The sequence below is a fragment of the Copadichromis virginalis genome, linkage group LG3, assembly GCF_057382275.1.
Source record: "Copadichromis virginalis isolate Kocher_CV1m ecotype Utaka linkage group LG3, C_Virginalis_male_GT1.1, whole genome shotgun sequence".
NCBI lineage: Eukaryota > Metazoa > Chordata > Actinopteri > Cichliformes > Cichlidae > Copadichromis > Copadichromis virginalis.
The window spans coordinates 878,325-902,111 of NC_140620.1; the positions used below are offsets into that span (position 1 = coordinate 878,325).

The following is a 23,787-nucleotide window of genomic DNA, read 5'->3' on the forward strand; positions in this document are numbered from 1 at the left end:
TGTGACATTATTTCCTGTGTTTTTGATGCAGCGTTTTATCAAACTAGAGCTGCATGATAAACAATGAAACGGCTTCTAAAAGTTTGACGTCAAAGAATAGAATGAATAGAATAGAATGCCTTTGTCACTATACAGTTGTACAATGAGATACAGAGCATCTCTGTCACCAAATTCCAGCATATTCTTCACCAGGACCCTTTGTGATATTTTTCATGTTTCATACAAACTAAAGTGATACACAACATACGCAGTGCTAAACACAGATATTTACATGTTTCTAAGAGTTTGATAACGAAGCTGTTACCAACATCCTGCACCATGTTCTTGTTCTTGTTCAAAATGGGAAAAACACAAGACTAGTTTCAAATAAGCCGCATGCATTATGATCCCTCAGTACAATATAATCATATTCTGCTTGAACTGCATTCAAAACAATTGAGCCAATATTTTCAGCTTATATGGCTGAAACATTTTGAAATGATGAGCTTCCAACAATGAGTAAAAGATGTGGAGAGTTTGGAAACATCCCATTAAGAAAGAGAAATCAAACATTTGGATTCATTTTAATGAGCTCAGACTTGTTGAAAATGCAGAGGAGCTGGTTGTGAACTGAGCTTCAGAGAAAAACAACATATTGATATTCACTCTGAAACTTTGAGTGTAAAAAGACAGAAAAACAACATGTGGATCCTGTAATAATGGGAGCTTCCATCTTTAAAGGACTGAAGAGGAAGAAGTTTACAAGGAATCATTTAGAACAGTTTCAAACATCAACTGATTGAATCCATGAATCTGAAAACGTGTTTCTGAGTGAAAGAGACAGACATGTACAGACTGAACTATCTGTTCAACAGTCAGAGTGTTTCTCTAACAGGAGGACACTCTTTACACTAGGGCTGCTCGATTATGGCAAAAATGATAATCACGATTATTTTCACTGACATTGAGATCTCGATTATTTGACGATATTTATTTAACAATAACAACGTGTTGAATAATGACTTTAAAGATTGTCAAAAAAATAATATAAAATAGTGCAAATACTGATAACAGTGCAAATGTTTGCAAAATAAAAATAAATGAAAAATGTAAACATCTGTGTTTAGTGAACTGTGCAGTGTTGCTCTGTGGTGCAGCTACAACACTGTAGCAAAGTTTACACACTATGTCTACTTGATCCACGTCTGACCCCTCAAACCCATAATGTTTCCACACCACTGAAGTTTTTTTTACCTCTCTTTTCAACCAATGGCAGTCACTCTCCTCTCCAAATAACTTCGGCTTAGCTTTCCGAGCTTCCCTCGGGTCCGCTTAATTAGCGGTCCCCAACCCCCGGGCCTCGGACCGGTACGTGAATCGTTTGGTACCGGGCCGCGAGAGTTGAGGCTCAGGTGTGAAATGTATAGTTTTCAGGGTTTTTATCGGTTTTCAGCGTTATTTTGTTATCATTTTTATCATTTACTCGGTTTTCCTTGGTCTTTTCACGTGTGTTAGGAATAAATTTTCTTTTTTTCGGTACCGGTACTAGTTTTATTTTGTTGTATTTATCCGCGACACCTTAAAGGCCGGTCTATGACAATATCGTCGGGCATAAACCGGTCCGTGACGCAAAAAAGGTTGGAGACCGCTGCTCTTAATTGTTGTGACGCGTGTTCGAAATGCAGAGAGGTGTGCTCGATTTGCCACACGGAGCAGCGCGAGAGTAAAGCACGAGGGAGGGGCTAATAATCGGCTCGGTCATTTTTAATGATCGTTGAAAGCCCAGATCGTAATCGAGATTAAAATTCGATTAATTGAGCAGCCCTACTTTAAACTCAGCTCAGCACAGGGACACTGAGGAACCAAGATACCTGAATCTAAACCCAGGATAAAGAGTTTCAGTGAATGTGGTGCTGAAGGTGTGAATATGAATCAGATTGTCAGAGGAGACTCTGTAGAAGGACAGAGTGCCGGCAGGAACGTCCACATACACTGCTACTCTGTTAGAGACAGAGATGGAGGAGGAGATGGATGATCCTCTGCTATTGTGCCAGACAGAATGAGGACCATCATCGTAGCAGATCAGGCTCCAGGACTGATCATTGTAACCAAACCAACAATCTTTACTGTCTCCTTTCCTTCTGATTCTTCTGTAACTCACTGACATATAAACCCCTCCTTTCCACTCGACCTCCCAGTAACAGCGACCAGTCAGACCATTTTTACACAGCAGCTGAGGCCAGTAATCAAATCTGTCTGGATGATCAGGAAATGACTGAACCTCCTCCACATGTGCCACCTTCCTGTTGTTGTCAGACAGTTGGAGTTTTGTGTGTACTGTGTTTGCGTCGACTGTGAGTTGACAGGAATCTGATGGAGAGAACAAACACAATCCAGCTGCAGTTATTGATCATCTGTTCATTGATTGACTCCTGACATCAGAGATGTAAATGAGTGATGTGACAGTTTGAAGATGGTTGAATGTGTGCTGCTTTGTTTTCATGAATCACATTAAAAACCCACTTACATTTCCTCAGACCTGGTCTCAACCACTGGACTCCAGCAGGCTCCACCCTGAAAGGAGGGGGGGGGGGGGGGGGGCGGGTGTCAGACCAGCACAGTCTCTTTCAGCATACACAACTGGACATTACATGGCTCTCATATACATACTGTTAGACACTGATAAAGGAACAGTGCAACATTTTCACAAATACACTTATGAGGAAAACATTGAGACAACAGTTTATCCTGCCCCGGATAGGGTTACTGAGGCCCACAGCCAGAAGAGGGGACATGGGCCCATCCTCCTGCAGGCCCACCACCCGCATGAGGTGCCGTAGGGGTCGGGTGCATTGTGTGCCGGGAGACAGCCAGGAGCAGATGCCCTGGCGGACCGATCCCCGGCTACCAAAATTGGCAATTGGGACATGGAATGTCACCTCTCTCGTGGGGAATGAGCCTGAGTTAGTGCATGAGGTTGAGAGGTACCGGCTAGATATAGTCGGGTTCACCTCTACGCATGGCTTGGGCTCTGGAACCAGTCTCCTGGAGAGGGGGTGGACTCTGTCTCAGTCTGGCGGGCTGGGGTGTGTATGCTACTATCCCCTCGGCTTGCTGCCTGTACATTGGGGTTCTTCCCGGTGGATGAGAGGGTTTGTTCTCTGCGCCTTAGGTTCAGGGAACAAGTCCTGATTGTCATCTGCACTTATGCGCCGAGTTGCAGTTCAGAGTACCCAGCCTTCTTGGAGTCCCTGGGTGGGGTGCTCCACCTGAAGACTCTGTTTTCCTACTGGGAGACTTCAATGCTCACGTGAGTAATGACAGCGAGACCTGGAGGGGCGTGATTGGGAGGAACGGCCTCCCTGATCTGAACCCAAGTGGTGTTTTCTTATTGGACTTCTGTGCAAATCACAATTTGGCCATAGCAAACTCCTTGTTCGAACATAAAAGTGTCCATAAGTGCATGTGGCACCAGGACCCTCTAGGCCACAGGTCGATGATTGATTTTGTAATCGTATCACCAGACCTGCGACCATATGTTCTGGACACTCAGGTAAAGAGAGGGGCTGAGCTGGGGAGGACGCTGGACAGACCCAGTGCGCCTAAACATGTAGTGAGGGTGTGCTGGGAACGCCTCCCAGAGGCCCCAGTCCGTGAAATCTTCAACACACACCTCCGGCAGAGCTTCAACAGCATCCAGAGGGAGACTGGGGACATTGAGTCCTAATGGACCATGTTCAGCATCTCCATTGCCAAAGCTGCAGCATTGAGTTGCAGCCGCAAGGTGGTTGGTGCCTGTCGTGGTGGTATTCCCCAAACCAAATGGTGGACACAAGAGGTGAAGGGAGCCACAAGGCTGAAGAAGGAATCCTGTCAGGCTTGGTTAGCCTGTGGGACTTTGGAGGCAGCTGACAGGTACAGACAGTCAAAGTGGATTGTGGCTGAGGCAGTGGCTGAAGCAAAAATTTGGGTGTGGGAGGAGTTCGGAGAGGCCATGGAAAAAGACTTTTGGACTGCCTCAAAGAGATTCTGGTAAACTGTCAGGCGTCTACCAGTATTGTGGATAGTGTTGGTGGAGCGCTGCTGACTTCGACTGAGAAAATAGTCGGACGGTGGAAGGAATACTTGGACGACCTCCTTAATCCCACTGACACGTCTTCCTTTTTTTTTTTTTTTTTTTTTTATTGTTTATTTTATTTTCACTTACTGAATACGGGACAGACTTGACTGGGGGAAAGAAGGGGAGAAAGAAAGAGGGAAAGAGAAACAGCTGAGAAGAGGGACGGGGGAGAAGGGCAAAAACCAAAAACCAACAGAATGGGCAGAGAAAAAAAATGCATATATCAATCACCTGGGTCACCTGTTGAGAAAGAAAAAAGAAAGCAAGCAGAAGAGAACAAGAGTAATAGAATAAACAACATCACAATGATATATGGGAATATGACAGTAAATACTAAATGTTAAACATTATTGTGCAGCACATAAGATCAACAGAACACAGTGTGCTTTGAGGTAGGAGCCAAAAAGGGTGTAGTTTGTGGGTGTGATCACCCGTGTGTACACCTGTGAGCATGGACGCGCTTGTTTTTTTAAAAGGTTCCTTCATGTAATAATCTGCTAGAGGGTGTGGGGGGGCCATAGCCCCGTCCTCCAGGGCGTGAAGCAGGTGTGGAGGAGATCAAAACTCCAGACATCCAGAGGCCCCCAGAACACAAGAGACCAAGGAAGACCAACAGAGGGGCAGCCGCGCCACTGTCCCGGAAAGAGCTGAGGAGAGTCCCAGATGAGGGCTCACTCAGCAGCCGCGGAGCAGAAGCCAGGGGGAGTTGCAGTGACGCGCCCGTGAGCTCCGCCGGCAGCCAGCTGCGCCTGAGTGACCGAGCCCCAGGCCGAGAGGCCGGGGGCACCCCACCTCCGAAGTGGCCCGAGCGAGCCCCAGGCACTGACACGTCTTCCAAGGAGGGAGCAGAGTCTGGGGATGAGGGGGATGACCCGCCAATTTACGGGGGCGAAGTCACTGAGGCAGTTAAACAACTCCTTGGTGGCAGAGCCCTTGGTGTGGATGATGTCCTCCCCGAGTTCATGAAGGCTCGGGATGTTGTAGGGCTGTCCTGGTTGACACGCCTCTACAATGTTGCGTGGAGATCAGGGGCAGTACCCCTGAACTGGCAGACCAGGGTGGTGGTCCCCATTTTTAAAAAGGGGGACTGGAGGGTGTGTTCCAACTACATTGGGAATCACACTCCTCAGCCTCCCTGGGAAAGTCTATACAAGGGTGCTGGAAAGGAGAGTTCGTCCGCTAGTCGAACCTCGGATACAGGAGGAACAATGCGGTTTTCGTCCTGGTTGCGGAACACTGGACCAGCTCTTTATCCTCTCAAGGATACTTGAGGGGGCATGGGAGTTTGCCCAACCAGTCTACATGTGTTTTGTGGACTTGGAGAAGGCATTCGACCATGTCCCTCGGGGTGTCCTGTGGGAGGTGCTATGGGAGTATGGGGTGTCTGGCCCATTGCTACGGGCTATTTGATCCCTATACAACCATTAAGAGCTCGGTTCACATTGCCGGCAATAATTCGGACTTGTTCCCTGTGGGGGATAAGCTCCACCAGAGCTGCCCTTTGTCACCAATTCTGTTCTTAATTTTTATGAACAGGATTTCTAGGCGCAGCCAAGTGGCGGAGGTCTTTCACGTAGGTGGTCTAAGAATCTCATCTCTGCTTTTTGTGGATGATGTGGTTCTGTTGGCTTCATCGGTTGATGGCCTCCAGCTCACTCTGGAACGGTTCACAGCCGTGTGTGAAGCAGTGGGAATGAGGATCAGCACCTCGAAATCCGAGGCCACGGTTCTCAGCCAGAAAAGGATGGAGTGCCCACTCTGGGTCGGGGACGAGTTCCTACCCCAAATGGAGGAGTTTAAGTATCTCGGGGTCTTGTTTGTGAGTAATGGGAGAAGGGAGCTGGAGATCGACAGACGGATTGATGCTGCAGCCGCTGCACCAGTCCGTCGTGGTGAAGAGAGAGATGAGCGCAAAAGTGAAGCTCTCAATTTACCTGTCTGATCTACGTCCCTACCCTCACCTATGGTCACATGCTGTGGGTAGTGACCAAAAGAACAAGATCACAGATACAAGCAGTGGAAATGAGCTTCCTCCGAACAGTGGCTGGTCTCTCCCTTAGAGATAGGAGAGGGTAGGGAAGTTCAGCCATCTGGGAGGGGCTCAGAGTAGAGCTGCTTCTCCTCCACATTGAAAGGAGCCAGCTGAAGTGGTTTAGGCATCTGACAAGGATGCATCCTGGGCGCTTCCTGGGTAAGGTGTTCTGGGGGAAAGACTCAGCTGAACATTTCTATCTATTTCTTACCTTGGCTCATGTGATGAGGCACATAATTAATAATGGGTCAACGACCCTTTTTAGGGATAACCAAATTTTAAATTAAATTAAATACCTAAGTCTCTCCAAATTTTTATTTTAGAACTGAAGAAGCTTCTCATATGAAATGTCTGCAAGAAAAAGCCCAGTTGCTCTTTTCAAGCTCCTTAGATTGTCTGTAATGAGCAAGCACTTCCCTTCATTTGTGACATCTGCATGAAACAATCAGGAACTGAATGTAGGACACAGCAGATGTTTTCAACTTTTCCTCCTCTATCAGACATTCTCTCCATACCTGAGAGTGTCTAGTCTCCAATGTGGATCCTTCAGTCCAGCCAACAAACTCTGGACTGAGTTTCCTGGATGATTGTAGCTCAGGTCCAGCTCTCTCAGATGGGAGGGGTTGGAGCTCAAAGCTGAAGCCAGAGAAGTACAGCCTTCCTCTGTGATCAGACAGCCTGATAGACTATATAAACACACACAAAAAAACCAATACATTTGTTAAAACTTCACTAAAGGCTTATTTTCAATTATTTTTATGGATAAAATACCCATTCAAATTCAAATTTTATTTGTCACAAACAAATGAATGATAGTCAAATGCCAAGTCCACAAGATACATGTAGACTTGTTGGATAAATTCCATGCACCCTCAAACACCTGAAGAAAACTTTGTGAGATTTCTTGTTTTATTTGTTTAAGAAGAAATAGACAATTTCATCAAATTCTGATATGTAATATTGTAATATTTTTTTTTTATAGACCAAGGAAAACCAGTCATAACAGAGAATTTACACAGTTAGTAGGTAGTGTGCAATTTAGACATTTTTTGTTTGTTTGTTTGGTGTGTGTGTCAGAACAGTTGGACAATGATGGAATGTCACACACACTGCTGTTACGGCTGCCGTCGTGGGCTGGGATTATGACATGTAAATGTGAGTGTGCAGGTGCGCCTCCAGGAGTGGTGGATCCCGAAGATGGTACACCAGGAGTATAAGACGGCGCGGTTGAGGACGGCAATCATCCATCCTCGGTTTTACCCCAACCAGCTGGGGCTGCGACATGCCCTGTGTTGCTCTGCAAGTCATGAGGAAGTTCGAGTGGATCGCCTTTTCAGTTGGGTACAGTTTTCTCATGTTTAGTTAGTCAGGGAGGTAAGTGATTGTTGTTTAGTTATGTTTTTGGGGGCTACGTAAGCAATCGCTCCTCTGAGTTAACTTCTCTTATTGTTGTTTACCGTTCGAGAAGCCAAGCAGGAATTCCTCCGTGTCAGCCCAGCTGATCTTGTTTTTGGACACACGGTACGCAGGCCGTTGCAATTACTTAAAGAGAAATTATTGTCCGAATCGCATCGGGTGGAGGATAATGTGTTGGATTATGTGTGTGCTTTTAAGGAATGTCTCTCTCGTGCAGTTGGCCCGCGACCACTTGAGGCGAGCCCAGGGCATTATGAAAGCACGTTTTGACAAGAAATCCGTGGTTCAGAATTTTGCCCCGGGGGAGAAGGTGCTGGTTTTGCTTCCAGTGACTGTGTCTAGCATTCGAGCTCAATTTTCTGGTCCTTATGAGGTGGATCGGAAAATAAGTGATACTATGTCATTAAAACGCCTGATCGGAAGCAAAAGTTGCAAGTGTGTCATGTTAATATGCTCAAATGTTATGTGTCCAAAGAGCTCGCCACCGGTGATGTAATTTGCTCTGGGCACCACAGAGTACCACCCACAAGACGATGGTTTGATGGAAAAAAGTGGCTGTATACTGGGGGCTCGGAGATTGGAATTGCGAGATGTTGGCCACTTTGGAGTCCTCCTGCTCTCATTTGCCACCCCCTGCTCATAGGGATGTCCTTGCGTTAGTGAAAGCTCATCAACCTTTGTTTTCTGACTACCGTAGGCAAACATCTGTCCTGTGTCACGACATCACGGTGGAAACTGACAGGCCGATAAAACAGCACGCTTATCGTGTAAACACCACAAAGCGGAGCTTGATGCAGTAGGAAGTTGAATATCTCATTGAGCATGGCCTTGCTATTTCCAGTCATGACGCGTGGAGCTCGCCTTGTATTCTGGTAGCGATAGCGGACAATATTTCCAGAAAGTGAATGCGGTTACCAAACCAGACTCGTTTACGCTCCCGCGGATGGAAGATTGCCTCGATCGTGTTGGTTCTGCTCAGTATGTTACAAAGCTGGACCTATTAAAGGGGTACTGGCAGGTTCTATTAACACCTAGGGCTTTGGAGATCTCTGCGTTTGTAACGCCCGATCACTTCCTCCAATATACAGTGATGCCTTTCGGGTTACGTAATGTGCCCGCAACGTTTCAACGCCTTATGCGGCAGGTGCTGTGTGGAGTGTCTAAGTGCGAGGCATACTTGGACGACGTGGTTGTCTATTTTACCTTGTGGCCTGAACATCTCGCAACACTTTCTGAGGTGTTTGGGCGGTTCAACGATGCCTCCCTCACGCTCAACCTTTCTAAATGTGAGTTCGGGAAGGCTACTATTACCTATTTGGGCAAGCAAGTGGGACAAGGGCAGGTATGGCCCGTGACTGAAAAAGTTCAGGCCGTTGTGGACTTTCCAGTGTCACAAACTCGGCACACGTTGCGTCGCTTTCTGGGCATGGTTCTATCGGGGGTTCTGTAAAAACTTTTGTTTTGATTCAGGGGAACACATTTTTTCCCTTGTAGTTTTGGCATTGGCTACGGTCCACGGTAGCCTGTGTTACTGTTCTTATAAATAAAAAAATAAAAAACACCCGGTAACCAGATAACATATCGTCTCTGTCTTCTGTCGGAGGGATATTAAAATATGTTATATAGTTTCGTCTGGCTTGATCGCAAATGGTGTTCTATGACTTTTGATGGTTATAACCCTTTATACTTTTTATATATGAAATTTCTGCACAAATTTTGGTCCTATTGAAATGAATATGAAACTACAGTCCATCTAGTGGTATGAATGGCAAACTACAGTCATGGTGCGTTTGGCTTCCTCTAGTGAAAGAAAGGTAAACTATACTCAATAGCAGTACATTTTTGCTCTAGTTAATATTAGCGGCTAAAGTTTTAAATGATTTCTTAAACATGTTGGTGATTTAATGCTAAAAAATAAAAATAAAAAACATTGTTTTTAAGTGTTTTTTGTGAGATTTTAGGTTGTGTTAAGGCAGTACGTCAAAATGAAAAAAACAAAGAAACTGCCAATTTAAACGTGAGGTTGTGTTGAATAGAATGCCAACAAACGAGACATTTTCTTTTAATGTAAAAGAATAGAAAGGTCACATTACAGTTAGTGAAAAATAGCCAGTTACACTTTTGATTTCTGAAGGGTAAATGACTGCTTGACTGTCTGAGTTCTAACCTGAGAGTTTCCAGTGTACAATATGGACTCTCCAGTCCTGCAGACAGAAGTTTCGCTCCCAAATCTCGCAGATCATTGTTACTCAGGTCCAGCTCCATCAGACTAGAGGACGGGGAGGTCAGAATTGAGGACAGAGCCGCACAGCTTCTCTCTGAGAGGTTGCAGCCACTTAGTCTGAAACAATTATTATTGAAAATAGTTTTATTGTTTCATGTAGACAAGAGAAATACACTTCATACAGGGAGTGCAGAATCATTAGGCAAATGAGTATTTTGTCCACATCATCCTCTTCATGCATGTTGTCTTACTCCAAGCTGTATAGGCTCGAAAGCCTACTACCAATTAAGCATATTAGGTGATGTGCATCTCTGTAATGAGAAGGGGTGTGGTCTAATGACATCAACACCCTATATCAGGTGTGCATAATTATTAGGCAACGTCCTTTCCTTTGGCAAAATGGGTCAAAAGAAGGACTTGACAGGCTCAGAAAAGTCAAAAATAGTGAGATATCTTGCAGAGGGATGCAGCAGTCTCAAAATCGCAAAGCTTCTGAAGCGTGATCATCGAACAATCAAGCGTTTCATTCAAAATAGCCAACAGGGTCGCAAGAAGCGTGTGGAAAAACCAAGGCGCAAAATAACTGCCCATGAACTGAGAAAAGTCAAGCGTGCAGCTGCCAAGATGCCACTTGCCACCAGTTTGGCCATATTTCAGAGCTGCAACATCACTGGAGTGCCCAAAAGCACAAGGTGTGCAATACTCAGAGACTGAATGTCAGAAATGTATATTTGTGAATGTGGAGATGTTATATTGGTTTCACTGGTAAAAATAAATAATTGAAATGGGTATATATTTGTTTTTGTTAAGTTGCCTAATAATTATGCACAGTAATAGTCACCTGCACACACAGATATCCCCCTAAAATAGCTAAAACTAAAAACAAACTAAAAACTACTTCCAAAAACATTCAGCTTTGATATTAATGAGTTTTTTGGGTTCATTGAGAACATGGTTGTTGTTCAATAATAAAATTATTCCTCAAAAATACAACTTGCCTAATAATTCTGCACTCCCTGTATCATTTTGTTACAAAAGTCTTTAAAATGAGTACATATTTACTTACAGAGCTTTGTTGGCGATGTTGACCACTGGCAGCAGCCTCAGAAAAGCCTCCTCTGAAGCAGAGTATTTCTTCAGGTCAAACACATCCAGATCTTTTTCTGATGACAGTAAGATGAAGACCAGAGCTGACCACTGAGCAGGAGACAGTTTGTCTGTGGAGAGACTTCCTGAACTCAGGGACTGTTGGATCTCCTCCACTAGAGAACGATCATTCAGTTCATTCAGACAGTGGAACAGACTGATACTTTGCTCTACAGACAGACTGTCATTGATCTTCTTCTTAATGTACTGGACAGTTTCCTGATTGTTCTGTGAACTATTTCCTGTCTTTGTCAGCAAACCTTGTAGGAGAGTCTGATTGGTCTGCAGTGAAAGACCAAGGAGGAAGCGGACGAGCAAGTCCAGGTGTCCACTTGGACTCCGTAAGGCCTTGTCCACAGAACTCTGGTAGAAGTGTGTCTCTGCAGATTCTCTTGTTTCACGTGTCTGGGAGGTTGTTTGCTGTTCTTCCAGCAGATTGACTCCAGAGTTGATGAAGGTCAGATGGACATGAAGAGCAGCCAGAAACTCCTGCACACTCAGATGGATGAAGGAGAACAGTCTTTTCTGGTACAGTCCACTCTCCTCTTTAAAGATCTGTGTGAATACCCCGGAGTACACTGAGGCCGCTCTGATATCAATGACACACTCTGTCAGGTCTGATTCATAGAAGATCAGGTTTCCTTTCTGCAGCTGATCAAAAGCCAGTTTTCCCAGAGACTCAATCATCTTCCTGCTCTCTGGACTCCAGTGTGGATCTGTCTCAGCTCCTCCATCATATTTGATCTTCTTCACTTTGGCCTGAACCACGAGGAAGTGGATGTACATCTCAGTCACGGTCTTGGGCAGCTGTCCTCCCTCTCTGGTTTCCAGCACATCCTCCAGAACTGTAGCAGTGATCCAGCAGAAGACTGGGATGTGGCACATGATGTGGAGGCTTCGTGATGTCTTAATGTGGGAGATGATCCTGCTTGCCTCCTTCTTATCTCTGAATCTCTTCCTGAAGTACTCCTCTTTCTGTGGGTCAGCAAACCCTCTGATTTCTGTCACCATACCAACACACTCTGGAGGGATCTGATTGGCTGCTGCAGGTCTTGTGGTTATCCAGACGCGAGCGGAGGGAAGCAGCTTGCCCCTGATGAGGTTTATCAGCAGCACATCCACTGAGGTGGACTTTCTAGGGTCAGTTAGGATTGTAGTTTTGTGGAAGTCCAGAGGAAGTCGACACTCATCCAGACCATCAAAGATGAACACAACCTGGAAGTCTTCAAAGCTGCAGATTTCTGCTTCTTTGGTTTCAGTAAAGAAGTGATGAACAAGTCCCACCAAGCTGAACTTTTCCTCTTTCAGCACATTCAGCTCTCTGAAAGTGAATGGAAATATGAACTGGATGTCCTGGTTGGCTGTGTCTTCAGCCCAGTCCAGGCTGTATTTCTGTGTTAAGACTGTTTTCCCAATGCCAGCCACTCCCTTTGTCAGCACTGTTCTGATTGGTTCATCTCTTCCAGGTGAGCCTTTAAAGATGTCTTCTTGTCTGATTTTTGTCTCTGGTCTGTCTGGTTTCCTGAAGGCCATTTCAATCTGTCTGACCTCATGTTCATCATTGACCTCTGCAGTCCCTCCCTCTGTGATGTAGAGCTCTGTGTAGATGTGATTCAATAGGGTTGGGTTTCCTGCTTTAGCGATCCCCTCAAATACACACTGGAACTTCTTCTTTAGTGTAGATTTAAGTTTACACTCACTCCAATAGACGTCTCTATTAGAAGTTCCTAAAAGAAAGAATAATTCAATTCAATTTTATTTATATAGCGCCAAATCACAACAACATTCGCATCATTGTACAGCAGAATAGACAACAAATATCAGTCCAGAATTTTTATATTTATGTTTGACTATCACTTTAGGGTTAGACATTAGTAAACAACCTGTTCAACCAGCAGCTTAAATCTTTATAGAAATCCTCTTACTCTTGTGCAGAAGGTCAGCTAGCTCATCCTGCTTCATTCTCCTTAAAAAGTCCAATGTGATCTTCACAAATGCCTCTCTGCTGCTATTCCTCTGCTCCTCGTCCTCACCCACTTTCTCTTCAACCGTTCTCTGACCTTCCAAGTATTTCAGATAATCTGGACTGACAACTTTTTGAATCTTCTTCAGTTCATTCTTCACAAAAGTGATGATGTTGTCCTGCAGTAGCTGGAATAGAGTATTGTGTCAATTAATATGTTACATTACAACCTCAACTGGTGGTGAAGTGGAAGAAGAGAGGAACAATGAACAGAGGGAGACCAGGAACAACAGACAGAAATAGCCAGGAGATATGAAGGTGTTGTCATAATCATATTTCTGTTGCAGTCCACAGCATATTTTGATTCTGGAAACAGAGTGAATATTGCTACATCATGGTAATTGTAGTCAGTATGTTCAAGGGAGGTTGTTAAATTGGAATGTTTAAAAAAACAAGCAAAAAAATAAATCAAATTCTGAGATCAGATAACTCAACTTTGCATTGTTTAGAGTGGAATAAATGCTATAATAATATGATAAATTACTTTTTCTAAAGTTTTCCAATCATTTATCCAGCTTTCATAGTTTATTAGACACTACCATGACAGCCAAAAATTAAAGGACATGTCTGTAGCAATATGTGTCAAGGTGGTCATGGGTATAGATAAAATTACAAACACATTTTTTTGACCAGCCCAGCTGCTAAAGCTCATTGTTTATTTGAAACAGTGTTTAGTTGTGCTTCTAACTTGTCTTATCTTGCAATTAATACTACGAAAAACTAATACTTGCAATATGTTTGAAGTATAAATAGCCATTCTTTTTGAGAAATTACTGAATAGAATAGATGTTGAACATGTACAGACCATAAATATGGAGTCCAGCTGTGTTTGATGCTGCTGGGTAGACTGACTTCTGGGAACCTCTGAGCTCTGCTGGTCCACTCTGTGGAGGAATCATGAAGAATTAGTTCAACACAGGAGAAAGTATAATTGTCAGAGGCCATAAGAAGATCATTTGTAACCTTCACTAAAGCTGTTTCTGTGCTGTGCTGAGCTCTGAAACCTGACTGAAACTCTTCAAATAAACCATTCCTCTGCAGATGATCTGTTAGCTGTTTGACAACTACTCTTTCAAGGATGTTTGACATGAAAGGAAGGTTGGAGATTGGCCTATAATTAGCTAAGACTGCTGGGTCTAGAGATGCTTTTTAAGTAAAGGTTTAACTACAGCCAGATTGAAGGCCTGTGGTACATAGCCGATTATTAGAGATAGGTTGATCATATTTAAGATTGAAGCATTAAGAGATTAGAGATTACTCTTATTTTTCATAAGTGCACAAATCGTACTCCAGAATAGATTATTTTTTGCTTGATTCTAAATTTATGTCTAAAGTTGTATGCTCAACTTATCATAACATATTGATCTCGGATCACTCTCCAACCTCTTTAGTCCTGGACTTCTGTGGTACGAAACAACAGGGTAACTGGCGTTTTCACCCGTCACTCCTGTGTGAGACATCCTTTTGCCAATTTATGACAACTAAAATATCAGATTTCTTGGAAGCTAATGATAAACGTTTCTGATTCGATTTTATGGGAAACATTTAAAGTGGTAATGCGAGGAGAAATTATTTCTTTTGAATCTTCGTTAAAAAAAAAAAGAACGCTGTTCGAAATAGAAGCTGAATTAACACAGTTAGAACAGGACCACAAGGCCTCCTCTTGTCCCTCTTTTTTTCCAAGACATCATTAAAAGGAAGTTTGAGTATAACACAATTTTATCTAGTCAAGTAACAGATCAGCTATTTAGGATCAGACAGAAGCATTTTCAGTTTGGAGATAAGCCCCATAAGCTTCTTTCTCGGCAGCTAAGAGGCCTACAGGCCAGTAGGGCTATACACAAAATTTAATCAAGATAAGCGAAATTTTAATTAGCCCTAAAGCTATTAATGAGCGATTTAGAGAATATTATGAAGAGCTCTATATGTCGAAATCTTGGGGCAATATTGCTGATTGGTTAGGGAAGCTGGATCTCCCGAAAATGAATGACGCTGCACGAGAGGCTTTAAACTCAGATATTACTATTGAAGAAGTTTCGAAAGCTATTAAGTAATCCCCCAATGGAAAGTCCCGAGGCCCAGATGGGTTTGGCATTGAACTGTATAAAAAATACTCTGAAAAGGTGGCCCCGCTTTTATTGAGAATGTTTAAGCATTCTTTCCATATTCAAAGATTTCCCCGTACGCTATATGAAGCTAATATTTCTTTTTTATTGAAAGAAGGAAAGGATGAAACAGAATGTCCCTCTTATCGACCTATTGCTTTGTTGAATTTGGATATGAAAATTTTCACTAAAATTTTGGCAAACAGATTAAATGGACATGTTGGATGAATTATCCATCCGGATCAAACTGGGTTTGTCCCCCAGAGGTTTTTCTTCTTTAATGTTCAAATGTTGATGAACACTATGTATCATAGGCACTAGGGAGCTTCCAAGATCGCAGTACTAAGCTTAGATGCTGATAAGGCGTTTGACCAGGTCGAGTGGGCCTATATGCTTCGGTACTGGAGAAGTTTGGTTTAGGCGAACAGTTTATATCATGGGTTGATATGATATATAGACATCCCTCTTCTTCCATTCTTACTAACCAAGATAGATCAGCGCCTTTTTTTTTTTACACCACGGGACACGACAAGGCTGCCCTTTGCTCTTCGCAATTTCTATTGAACCTCTTGCAGTAGCCATTAGGAATGAGCCCTCTATTGACCCTGTCCGATTGGGGAATATCAAGCACTACATTTCTTTATATGCGGATGATGTTGTTTTGTTCTTGTCAAATCCTGAGCAATCGGTTCCTGTACTTTTAGATGTGGTGAGGTCGTTTGGGGAAATCTCAGGTTATACAATTAATTGGCAGAAGAGTGAGTTTGTGGCTTTAACTGCAATTTTGAAAGTTTTGCCTTTTAAAATTACAGACAGATTGAAATACTTGGGTGTTATTTTGCCTAAGGTTCCTAAATCGATGTTTAAGTTGAATTATCTTGAACAAGTTGAAAAATTGAAAAAGGACATTGAGAAATGGAGGGCTCTACCTATTTCCATGGTAGGTCGCATTAACGTAATTAAAATGATTTCCCTTCCTAAATTTCTATATTTATTTTTAAATTTACCTATTTTTTTGAATAAGCAATTTTTTAAAGTGATCGACTCAGTAGTATTACCATTTGTTTGGGGCTTTAAAACTCACAGGATATCAAAAGTTCATGTATGTAAGTCTAAACTTAAGGGTGGATTTGCTCTGCCACTGTTTCAGTTTTATTATTGGGCTGCAAATGCTAGAACTCTTGTTTACTGGCAGGAAGGGTACAAAAAGGTCATGTCTGCCGATACCGCACCTTGGGTGGTCATAGAGAGTGGTGGGGTTGAGAATAGTTCCCTCCCTGCTCTTCTTTTTTCATCCTCTAATCCACGAACCAAGGTCAATAATTTTATAGTTTCGAACTGCGTTAAAATCTTTAGTCAGAACAAAAAAGGTTGTGCTCTACCAGACACTTCGATCCATACTCAAATATATTGTAATCATGCATTTCCACCCTCATGTTTAGACGCCTCTTTTGAGGTCTAGACACAGAAAGGTATTATTACTGTCAAAGACTTATTTATTGACAGGCAGTTTGCATCATTTACCCAGTTGCAGAACAAGTTCTCTCTCCCCGCATCACATTTCTTTCATTATTTACAGATAAGAAACTATGTTCGTCAGAGTATTCTTAATTTTCCATCTCTTCCAGAAGAGGGGTAAATTTTTACACTCTTCTGAGCTCCGCGGATTCTAAAAAGTTGGTTTCTGGTTTTGTGAAAGCTTTTTCTGAGTATTTAAATTTTGAATCTGACTTTTTGAAGATGGCATGGGAGGAGGAGCTTGGTTTGCAAATAGGAGATGAGGTGTGGGAGAGGAGTCTGTGTAGGATCCATTCTTGCTCTATAAATGTAAGGCATCAGTTAATTCAATTCAAAGTGCTTCACAGACTTCATTATTCAAAAACTAAACTGTACAGGATTTGTGATATATGATCGTTGTAAACTTGGAGAAGGCTGTCTCACTCATTTATTTTGGACTTGTCCCAAATTGCTTAACTATTGGTTGGACATTTTTAAATGTTTTTCTGGTATTTATAATTGCACATTAGAGCCGGACCCAATAATTGCATTGTTTGGAACTTCCTCTTCCCTTTTACACCTCAGCCCTGCTGCACAAACTACAGTTTTGTTCGGAATGGTAATTGCTAAGAAAATTATCTTGACTCTCTGGAAGTCGGATATTGTACCTCAATTCAAAATGTGGCTGACAGAACTGACTGCACTATTGCACATGGAGAGGATAAGGTACACATTAGCAGACAAACTTAGTAATTTCTTTGATGTGTGGCAGCCATTTTTAGACCATGTATTAAAGCAAAGTCCTGTTTGATCGATCACCAATAACTCGGCCTACCACCTTAGCATTTTATTTCTGTTTATTGCCAGTTGAAGTAATTTTGAATAATTTACAGTAGTAATTTTACTAGTAATACTACTTCAACTGATGTTGAAGTAGTATTTTTGTCGTTGCAGTGTAATATTTTGTCTTATTTGTGTGTTTTAGCCCTTGCTGTTATGTTGTCTGTTTTTTGTTTTTCTAATGATAAAAATTTTATTTGTGAAGAAGTTCATGAAGTCATTACTAGTTAACGTTAAAGGGATGGTTGGCTCAAAAGAGCTCTGACTGTTTGTCAGCCTGGCTACAAAGCTGAAGAGAAACCTGGGGTTGTTCTTATTTTCTTCAATCAGTGATGAATAGCAAGATGTTCTGGCTTTGTGGAGGGCTTTCTTATAAAGCAGCAAACTATTTCTCCAGGCTAAATGATGATCTTCTAAATTTGTGACACGGCATTTCCTCTCCAGCTTACGAGTCATCTGCTTTAGGGTACGTGTTTGAGAATTATACCACGGAGTCAGGTACTTCTGATTAGAGACCTTAGTTTTCACTGGAGCTACAGTATCCAGTGTTAAACATAGAGAGGAGGCAAAGTTATTAACAAGATAATCGACCTCTGTTGGAGTAGCGTTCAGATAGCTGCTCTGTTGTGTTGGTACAGGGCATTGGAGATGATAACAGTGGGTGGATTATATTCTTAAACTTAGTTACAGCGCTTTCATCAAGACATCTACTGTGATAAAGTCTACTCTCCACCGCTGTGTAATCAATTATTGTAAATGTTATCAGGAAATGATCAGACAGGAGAGGGTTTTCAGGAAACACTGTTAAATGTTCAGTTTCTATGCCATATGTTAAAACAAGATCTAGAGTGTGATTAAAGTGGTGGGTGGGTTCTTTTACATTTTGAGATACTTCAATTGAGTCTAATGAAAAAATTATATGCCATGTTGAGGCTGTCATTTTTAGCATCTACATGGATGTTAAAATCACCCACAATAATTACTTTATCTGAGCTGAGCACTAAATCAGATAAAAGGTCTGAGAAATCAGACAGAAACTCTGTGTAAGGTTTATACATAGGCTGGTGTGAAAAATTGCTGCCACACCGCCCCCTCGGCCTGTGATTTGAGGTTTCCAGTTCCAGGTCACTGTTCGTGTGGTCGAATGGCCGGTCAGCTGAGCAGTTTTGCATTCTTTTCTAACTTTAATGCTCTTTCCATTGTTGTTTTTCGCCGTCTACTCTGTACATTTCGTATTCTTTCCTTTTTCTCATTTTTGTGGACTTGTTTCTGACACTTCGACATGACCCCAAGGCTCACCTACACCAGAGAGTCCCTCATTCAGCTGCAGCTGCAGCCCAGGCTCCGGCTTTTCCGCTCTGCTCCTACAGACTATTTTCGCGAGGAAATACTCTTGGACACGGAAATCAAAAAACTCACAAAAACAAGGTAACCAGGAGGGGATTAAAGAAGAAGGGGTGAGAGCCAGACTCAAGAGGGAGACACACAAACAACGAGCACTCCTGTCCATTAACCTAATGTGTGTTCTCTCTGCAACAAGCTGGACGAGCTGCAAGCCTGCGTCAACCACTTGCATGAGTGATGACGACAGCACGCTGCACATTGATGGCTTTTCACTACCTCTTCATCTGGACGGAGACCATGAACGCACCATAAGCAACATGGCGGCGGCATGTCTGCATGTAAACAGCAGCTGGTGCTCTACAGTCATTGTGAGGGAGAAGCTGTGCACTACAGACATCAAGCTTCTGGCTGTTTCCCTGTTCCCAACTCTGGATAGTCATATTTTGGGGGGGGGTTAATAAATTTGTCCATATTTCTAGAAACGAGAGCTGCTCCATCCAAAGGATGGGATGAATGACATCTCTCTTAAAAAGACCAGGTTTCCTCCAGAAAGTCTCCCAATTATCTAAGAAGCCCACATCGTTTTTTGGACACAACTCAGACAGCCAGCAGTTTAAGAAGAAAATGTGGCTAAACATGTCACTCCTGGTCTGATTTTGGAGGGGACCAAAGAAAACTACAGAGTCCGACATAGTTACACACGATTCAATATTGATTTTAGTGACCTCCGATTACTGTCATTACTGCCGACGTGAATTATGATTTTACTGAATTTACATTTACAGTTTGCCAGCAGTTTTAAATTTCCTTCAATGTCGCCTGCTCTGGCCCCTGGAAGATAATTGACTATGGTTGCCGGTGTCTCTAGCTTCACATGTCTGAGAACAGAATCACCAATTACCAGAGTTTGAGCCCCGGCGGGTGTGTCGCCGAGTGGGGAAAAACAGTTAGACACATGAACGGGTTGGTGGTGTACCTGGGGCTTCTGTTTAGGACTATGCTTCCTCCTCACCGTGACCCAGCCGCCCTCTTTCCCCAGCTGCTTGGGGTCTGCCGGGGAACAGGTAGCGGGGCCTACGCCATCTTCGGCTGCACAGGGGCCTGCTACAGGGGCCTGGCTAGCTACGGGTGTATCGGGGGGGAACCAAGTCTCCAATTCAGTAATCCTGGCCTCCAGAGCTGCAAATATGCTACATTTGTTACAAGTATCATTACTGCTAAAGGAGGCCGAGGAGTAACTAAACATCTGACACAATGAGCAAGAAAGTGCAGGAGGGACAGGTGAAGAAGCCGTGGTGCTAACGAGTCGGCTACGAGCTAAACTAAGCTAATGAAACAGTAGAGACACAGTGAGTGAATACTTTGGCTATAAATTATTTGCTAAGTCCATTAACTATTGCACCTCCTCTCTATATGCTGACGAGACCCACCACAGTCGTGTCATCGGAAAACTTGATGATGTAGTTTGAACCGTGCATTGCTGCACAGTTGTGAGTCAGCTGAGTGAACGGCAGTGGGCTGAGCTGAGCCCTTAGGGGCTCCATTGCTCAGTGTGGTGGTGTTGGAAATGCTGTTACCGATCTGGACTGTCTGAGGCCTCTCCATCAGAAAGTCTAGGATCCAGTTACGGTAGGTGTTCAGACCCAGCAGGCTCAGTTTTCCAATCAGGTGCTGAGGAACGACTGTGTTGAATGCTGAACTGAAGTTTATGAACAGCATTCACACATGTGTCCTTATTGTCCAAGTGGCTGAGAGCAAAATGTAGGGTGGTGGCAATGGCCTCGTCTGTTGACCAGTTTGGGCAATAGGCAAACTGCAATGAGTCCAAGATGGTGGTAGCAGGGCCTTAATATACCTCATAATGAACCACTCGATGCACTTGACCATGATGGGTGTGTGTGCAACAGAAACACCTCCTAGAACATCCATTCTGTACATTCTGATTGCTGTGTTTTTTGAAACAGTCCAACACACACCGCTTCACATATGAACATAGAAATGTGTGTGAAAAAGAGCTGAGCTGACATTAAACATGATGGAGATTTATTCACAAACACTGAGTCACAGCAACATTTACACACACATTACCTCTCTGCAGGAGGACACGTGCCTGATTTAAAATTAATGATTTTATTTCACTGGTGTTTCTTCACAAAGCAAATATTTCATTCTGTTGTGGCATTTTATTTCCAGTAATTCATGCAGTATTAAAATTTGTAATGTGAAGGTTCCTCAGCCGGATCCCAAACAACTACATTAACCACTTTGGAGAAGACCAAATTTTTTTTTAATATGTTTTACTTCTGGTTTGCTTAAGGCGATTTTCAGTTGTTTAGAACCCAAAGGCTTGTTTTTAAGAGACAGTTTAAAGGGGATTGAGGGAATGACGTGTTTGCACTGCAGTTTATATCCAACAACATCAAGCAGTTAAATCAAAGAGTTCACAGCTCACCTCACTGCAGCAGACAGAGGCTGGACTTTAAAATCAATAATGTCAGCTTTAGACCGGTCACTCTTTAAGGAGACAGAGCTGGGTCCAGGTTCATGTTTGCATTTAGTTCCCCGTTGGTTCCTGTGAATAATGATGGAGCAGTGAAGTGTTTGCACTACAGTTTATGTCCAACAACATCAAGCAGTTAAATCAAAGAGTTCATGTTACTAACAGCTCACCTCTCTGCAGCAGACACAGGCTGGACTTTAAAATCAATAATGTCAGCTTTAGACCGGTCACTCTTTAAGGAGACAGAGCTGGGTCCAGGTTCATGTTTGCATTTAGTTCCTCGTTTATTCCTGTGAATAATGATGGAGCAGTGATGTGAGTGCTGAGCTGTGACATGGAGAAGAGTCATGGACAGTTAGAGATGGTCATCTCACCTCTGAGCTTTGGTCTGGCTCTCATGTTCCCCACACAGAGTGCTTTTAGAGGGAGGGACTCCCTCCTCTCTGTCCTCACACTGATCCATGCTGCTCAGCTCACACACACTTTCTACCTGCAGAGGAAACACAAATCATTCATGTGCACATCAACTGAAATCCTCCTTTCCATCATGTGTGCCGGGGGGGGGGGGGGGGGGTCTCTGTGCCCTGAGTGCTCACCTCCTCCTTTTTCCTTTTATATGAAAGAACTTTCTCGTGGGAAATTCAGACCTACCAGCTTTAGTGGCTACATATACTGATGTCTGAAAGTGTTTTAAATTATCCTTAAAGTCTGGCCTTTCCACTGAGTTTGGTTCTATAAACAGAATCTATGATCATCTCCTCCAACTGATGCTGTGGAGATTCAGAGAAATAAATCTAGCATAAGAAGAGAGAAGATAGAAAAAAGAAACTGATCTTATCTTTTGTTATTGGATTTCTCTGTTTGGGAAATATTCCACTCATTCCACTTAACCTGGGTAGTGAATTCAATCAGAGCTTTTTTTATCAAGTCCTAGAGACACTAACATGAAAACATGTTGAGCAGCTCTCTGACTTGAAGAACACGCTTTAGCGTCTTTTGAATTTTTGTGTGTTGGATGTTGATGGTGTGTGAGCAAACTTTTAACAGTTATTTCAGTTAACTTAAGTCAAAAATGATGTTAGCCTTCATATAGATGTGATCTCCCTTTGGACCTCAAAGCTGAGCCTCACATGTTTTTGGTCGTGGGATTTTGATACAGCAAAGCAAAACTGTCAGAGTTTAAATACTCATGCTTGAAGATGAGGAATCATATGCAGACATTAGATACAGAAGGACTTATAATGTGGAGGGAGCTGCTTATTGGGGTTAAACCCAAGAAAAAAGAACACAAGCAGCTCCCTCCTCTATGTGACATCATACTCATGAGGAGGGAAACAAGCTTTTTTTATGATGTTGGGTGCTTTAGCCAAGGATACTTCATAAAAGTTCAAACAAACAAAACTAGTAACCCCATGCAGCACAGCTGACCTTTGTATCAACAATAACAACATGCTATTTAACAGAGCCATATAAAGACTAACATACATCAGTAGTTTATTTGATTTGCACCCTAATTCACTGATCTGATTTATGTTATGTAAATAGAAATGCCCCACGTCCTGTTATAACGCTAAAGACAAACTGCTAAAGAAGGAAACAAAGCAAACTTAGAGTTTCTTCAAACGCACACCAACTACAGGCTCCACGCCACACCCGGACACTAAACACGGACACACAGGTGAGCTGCTTCCTGGAAGGAGGCGGGTTTAAACCTGAAGCTCAGCTCAGGAGGGTTGGAGCGGAGCCAACAGTTGATGTCTCCACTTTCTTCTTCTTCTTTTTTGAAGAACAAGTTGAATCTATACCTAACACACATGTAAACAAAACATTCGTTTATGATGTCCGCTCTCCGTCTGCTGCTGTCCCTGCGAATAAAAAGTCCCGGAGCTCTCCGGTCGAGCTCAGGCAACATTCAGCGTGTTTTATCTGATCACACACACTTAGAGAAAATGGCGGACACACACTCGTTGAAAAACGTTACACACTGACTTTAATGGAGAGACCGGAAATACAAACACAGTTTGTTGTGTGAAGAAATCCAACATGAGCTGAACAAACAGTAAAGTTCCTAAAGACAAACTGTTAAAGGAGGAAACAAAGCAAACTTACAGTTTCTTCAAACATACACACCAACAACAAGGTCCACTCCACGAAGCTCAGGAAAGTGAAAGTAAACTTTGAGCAGGACGGAAACACCCAGAGAGGCGTTTGAGGACACTCACGAGCATCGAAACACTGTGTGCTGCGTTCAGGTGCACCTCAGAAACTCCCAGATTGTTGGCAGGTCGTGATTTATTTCGGTTTTCCTGTTTGAAGCACAAACATCATGCATCACTTTGTTGTTCTTCTTCCTGCAGCGTTTGAATATTTCAGCACTAAACGGATGTTTGTTCAAAGCTCATTTCAACCTGTTGAAGTCATGAATGAAAGTGCAGACTGAGAGTGGATCACATGATGTTTGAGGTGTGTCATGTGACATGTTCAGTATTGTCACATGTCTAGATTGTCCCTGATATCATAACTGCTCAAACACTGATGATTATATTTGAAGCATTATTCCT

At 42.9% G+C, this 23,787-nt stretch overlaps 1 protein-coding gene across 2 annotated transcripts; it reads right to left on the minus strand.

Annotated features, from left to right (window-relative positions):
* Positions 1-127: 127 nt before the first annotated feature.
* LOC146712191 (protein NLRC3-like) lies at positions 128-23,381 on the minus strand. Of its 2 annotated transcripts, XM_085451922.1 has the most exons (11): positions 23,336-23,381; positions 21,601-21,716; positions 21,397-21,516; positions 21,179-21,298; positions 13,746-13,824; positions 12,843-13,068; positions 10,838-12,644; positions 9,715-9,888; positions 6,647-6,817; positions 2,507-2,553; positions 128-2,349 (listed from the first exon to the last, which is right to left on the minus strand). In XM_085451922.1, the coding sequence occupies exons 1-11, from the start codon at positions 23,348-23,350 to the stop codon at positions 1,820-1,822; spliced, it is 3,405 nt and encodes a 1,134-aa protein (XP_085308048.1). In that variant the 5' UTR covers positions 23,351-23,381; the 3' UTR covers positions 128-1,819. The 2 variants fall into 2 exon arrangements, with proteins under 2 accessions (XP_085308048.1, XP_085308049.1); XM_085451923.1 differs by lacking the exon at positions 21,397-21,516.
* Positions 23,382-23,787: the final 406 nt, after the last annotated feature.